The 4647-nt window shown below is 56.1% G+C and overlaps 1 protein-coding gene across 1 annotated transcript in view; it reads right to left on the bottom strand.

Moving 5' to 3' along the window:
- The window catches only part of TMEM145 (transmembrane protein 145), a 10486-nt gene that overhangs the window by 2944 nt on the left and 2895 nt on the right, over positions 1-4647 (bottom strand). Inside the window, exons 2-11 of the mRNA XM_012653219.1 lie at positions 4487-4573; positions 4337-4396; positions 4124-4208; positions 3942-4013; positions 3752-3820; positions 3301-3381; positions 3117-3195; positions 2895-2988; positions 2020-2192; positions 718-838 (exon numbers count right to left, since the gene is read on the bottom strand). Coding sequence (XP_012508673.1) covers positions 718-838; positions 2020-2192; positions 2895-2988; positions 3117-3195; positions 3301-3381; positions 3752-3820; positions 3942-4013; positions 4124-4208; positions 4337-4396; positions 4487-4573 — 921 coding nt within the window. The remainder of the gene's footprint in view (positions 1-717; positions 839-2019; positions 2193-2894; positions 2989-3116; positions 3196-3300; positions 3382-3751; positions 3821-3941; positions 4014-4123; positions 4209-4336; positions 4397-4486; positions 4574-4647) is intronic.

The following is a 4647-nucleotide window of genomic DNA, read 5'->3' as shown; positions in this document are numbered from 1 at the left end:
CCTCTCTCTGGGCCTTATCGTGCCCTCTCTGTTTAGTGCATACAATGACCATTATCCATCCTCTTCTGGAGCTGCTCTGACAATTAAACAAGAGGGCAGGAGTAAATGCAGGTGGATGTTCCTAGCATAAAACAGGCTGGGTCAAGATAGGTGCCGGGTGACCAGTTGACAGATGAATAAAATAATGAATGAATATGAGAACTGTCACCAAGGTCAGATAGGATGTGAACCAGGGCAAATAGATTTGGTGCCAGTACCCTCCTGATGCCTAGCTCTGGACAACACTGTTCAGAACCAGACCCTGGGAGCCCCAGCCTGTCACATGCCAGCTGCTTCCTCCTGAACAATGGCCTGCAATGGGAGAATGTGGGGGAGAAGGGTGGAGCAGAGACCAAGGGACTTGAGGAAGGCGGTGGGGATACAGAAAGGAAATTTGAGAGTCTGGGGACACAGGGGCAGGAATGGAAATGGGGAGGGAGGGCAAAGAAAGAGGGTAGTGCTAGGGGAAGAGGCCAGGACAGGGTGGGAGCGAGGCCTAGAAGAGTGTGGACACAGTAGAGTAGCCTGCAGGAACCCAGCAGGCTCTGGGTAAGTGTCTGTTTATGACTGAAGGAAAAATGGATCAAGAGGTCAGAATGGGAGAATCCTGCAGATGGAGGGGAGCCTCATGCATCCTCTGCCCTGGCTTTCCCGCCCCCTCTGGATGCCCGTCCTCACCAGGAACACGCCGTGGGCGTACAGGTGGATCCCCAGCTGGATGCCATTGACAATCTTCTCCCGGGCCCACTTAGGGATCCCAAAATTGGCAATTAGAGCCATTACTGGAACCGCAAAGAACCTGAAAGGGAGGCACTGGGTTCGTAAAGACACTGCCCCTGCCCTCCACCCCATCCCATGGCCCCACCTCCCCTGCCTTGCACACACACAGGGCCCAGGCAGGTCCCAAACTAGAGGGAAGCCAGTGTGACCCTCAGAAGCTTGAGGTTGAAAGGGGACAGGCATCCCACTGGTCTGGAATATTCTGGGGGAGCGAGGGCTGGGTTCCATCCCACCCCAGATCCTGTCATCTGAAAGGAAATCAATAGATGTTTGATGAATGAATTAACAAATGTAATGCTTAAGGACTTATTGCATGCCGGGCCTGTTTCTAAGCACTGAACACATATAAACTCATCTAACTCTCATAGTGACCCTATGAGGCAGGTACAATTTCCACCCCCATTAACAGGTGAGGAAACTGAGGCAGAGAGAAGTTAATGGACTTGTCTGAGGTCACACAGTTTATAAGTTTTAGAGCTGGGGTCTGAACCCCGGCAGTTTGGCTCAGAATTGACTACCTTACTGCTATTATAATAATAATTACAACATTTTTTAAAAAATGTGTTCTCTACTTTTTTTTTTTTTGAGACAGAGTCTTGGTCTGTCACCCTGGGTAGAGTGCAGTGGCATCATCATAGCTCCAACATCAAACCTCCAACTCCTGGGCTCAAGCGATCCTCCTGCCTCAGCCTCCCGAGTAGCTGGGACTACAGGTGCATGCCACCACACCCAGCAAATTTTTCTATTTTTAGTAGTGATGGGGTCCCGCTCTTGCTCAGGCTGGTCTCGAACCCTTGAGCTCAAGCAATCCTCCTGCTTCAGCCTCCTAGAGTGCTAGGATTACAGGCGTGAGTCACTCGCCCAGCAATTACAACATTTACTACATGCCAGACACTAAGCCCTTGTATATTACCCTATGCATGCGCTAGGTATGCATACTCTCCTTTGTGGGAGATACTCCTGACACAAACCTTGTTTTATGGGTAAGCAACTTGATATACTCCCGGTGAAAGTGTTTTTTACTTTCACATTTTTTTTTACTTTGGGAAAGTAAAGTCACAAAGTGAGTAAGTAGCAGGTTCTGGGTGACAGGTGCCTGAGTTGAATGCCCATCTTCCTCACTGAGGAAGGTGTTGGGGGGCAGCCACTTCTGGGGAAACCCGGGAGGCAGGGACAGGTTGGGGGCCCACGACATCTCACCAGAGGGTGTAGGCAGCAAAGAAGGGCACATAAAAGGGCTGCTTCTCAGGGAAGTGGCGCAGCGAGACGAGCACGGCGTAGCAAAACCACACGTAGGCCGCCACCTGCAGCCCGATGAGCCCATAGCCGGCTGGTGACTCGTATGTGTACAGTACCTGGCCTGGGTCAAAGAACTGGACCCGCGGGAGAGGGTTCATCATAGCCTGGCTTCCTGCCCTCCGTCAGGGTCCCCAGACCCCACCCCTGGGCACCCAGGGAACAGAAGTACTCAGATCAGAAGCAGCAGGAGAGCCAGAGATGGAGACAGAGCACACAAAGGTAGAGAAAGAGGGCGAAGAGATAGGAAGAGAGTACATCACTACCTGTGCCCAACATGGGGCTAAACACCTCCCATGTGTGACCTTATTATTGCCCCATTTCACAGAAGAGGAAACTGAGACTACAAGGGAAGCCCTTTGGCCAAAGCCAATCAAGTGATAAAGCGTTGGAGGAGCCCCCTGGGGTAGGTAAGATCCTCCGAATTTCCCAGAGAGGAAACAGGCCCAGAGAGCAGGGTCATCACCCAGCTAGGAAGTGGGAGAGCCGCGTGGAATCCAGGTCTGCATGACTGCCGAACTCTCAGCCACGACATTGAGCATGAAGGTGACAGACAGCGAGAGACGGAGGGAGGAGGAAGAAAGCCAATCGGAGATGGTGAAGAGGGGAGGAATCAGTTAGACAGATGGGAAGGCAGAGTTTGCAGAGTGGGAGAGTTAGCCAGCAGGAGTTAGGTGGGGAAGGGCTAGCAGACAGGTCGAGGAGGAGGCAGCCGCCCAAAGCTCTGAGGGGAGGGGAGGGCGCGAGGGGGCGGGGCCTGGGCAGGGCCCGGGACTCACTTCGGCCTCGTAAATGAGCAGCACCACGTGGGTAAGCGTGTACAGGGTCATGTAGACAGACAGCTTCACAGAGCCCGAGTGGCTGATGCGGCCCCTGGCGGCAGGCCATAAGGGGAGACAGCAGGGGTGGGGGACGTCAGGGAGAAGGGCGAGGCCACGCCCCACGCCCCCCACCCCCGCTCCCCAGCCCAGCCACCCCAGGAGCGCTCCCTGCCCGGGCACCGTGTCACCGTGAATCCCTTCCCCAGAAGGATGAGCATCAGCAGGAAGATGAGGAAGCTGGAGGAGAAGAGCAGCTTGGCTGGGAGAAGGGAGGAGAGGGAGGCTCAGAGTCGGCTCAGAGAGGACCCCTTCCCGCCGAACCTGCGCTGAGGGCTTCCCCTTCTGGGCCCCACTTCATTCTCACCTAAGATCTTCACACTCTCGTTGCCAATGCCATCGGTGGCATACTGGCCCCAATAGATGCAGAAAAACAGGAGGCTCAGGACTGGGGGGAGGATGGGCAGAGAGAGAAGAAGATAGAAACCAGCTTTGGGGCATCACTGTCCTCTAGCACTATGATCCGGATGGTCTGAACCCCGCCGCCCCCATCAGGACTCTACACCATCTACTCCCACTGACCTGCTAGGAGACTCTGGTCCCCAGCCCCTCCTCCCTCAGACCCAGGGGTCCAGGCTCCCAGCCCCTCCTCCCTCAGACCCAGGGGTCCAGCCCCAGCCCCTCCTCCCTCAGACCCAGGGGTCCAGCCCCAGCCCCTCCTCCCCCAGGACCCAGGGGTCCAGGCCCCCAAGCATTTCTCTCTTGGGCCCCAAGTCCCTCCTCCCACAGAATGCAAAAGTTGAGACACTAAACCTCACCCTCCACTCCTGCTGCGGCCATGAACATTTTGTAAGTTGTGTGGAGCAACTGACGACCTTTCAGCAAATCTAGGAAGCAGGGTGGGGAAAGGCTGTTCACAGACACAAAGGGACAGCAGCTCATCTCCCCCAACCCTGCGCCCCTGCTCCCCCCATAGCTCCTCCCCAACGATCCAGGTGCTGGACTCACATCCAAAGTAACAGGAGAGGAAGAAGATGAGGATGAAGATGAGGAGGAAGGTCACATCTGTCTCCAGGATCCCTGTGGATTTGGTAGGAGGAGGAAGGGTCACTCAGGTGGGTGTCCCCTCAGTAGGCACCCAGCTCTGGTATCCCACAGAGATCCAGGCTTCTGGGCCCTCACGTGCTCACCAAACTCATCGGCTGAGAAGTGTCGTGTCCAAAAGGACTTGCCGTTGGTGAGGACCATCTCGTACTCCAGCTGCAGTCCATCTCCCTGTGGGGGGTGTGGAGGCCTAAGCGGGGCCTGGGCAGGTGGGGGGCTGGCAGGCAGGCTAAGAGGAGAAGGCCCGGCTGGCTTACCCCGCACTTGCTGAGGGCAATGTACCACCACCTTTCCCGCACTGAGCGGAAGCTGCGGCCACTGGAGCAGCTCAGGTAGTGGGTTCCCTCCTCTGACACCACCTGGGGACAAGCAAGAAGGCTGCAGTCTGTCCTCCGTGCCCCCAAGCCCTCAACCTTCCGCACCTGCCCACACCCAGGCTGGGCCCGAACCTGGCAGCCTGACCAGGCGTACTGGGTGGTGAGGTTGATGACCTGGTTGTTCTCCGGCCTGATCACCGACTCCTTGGCCAGGCAGTCCTGGGGAAGGCAGGGACAAGGTCACTACTTCTTGGCCAGCCCCAACCTTCTCCCCCCTCCCCCCACACCCTCTT

The sequence above is a fragment of the Propithecus coquereli genome, unplaced genomic scaffold (assembly GCF_000956105.1).
Source record: "Propithecus coquereli isolate 6110/MARCELLA unplaced genomic scaffold, Pcoq_1.0 Scaffold42, whole genome shotgun sequence".
Classification (NCBI taxonomy): Eukaryota; Metazoa; Chordata; class Mammalia; order Primates; family Indriidae; genus Propithecus; species Propithecus coquereli.
This window is presented reverse-complemented; position numbering and strand designations above follow the sequence as displayed.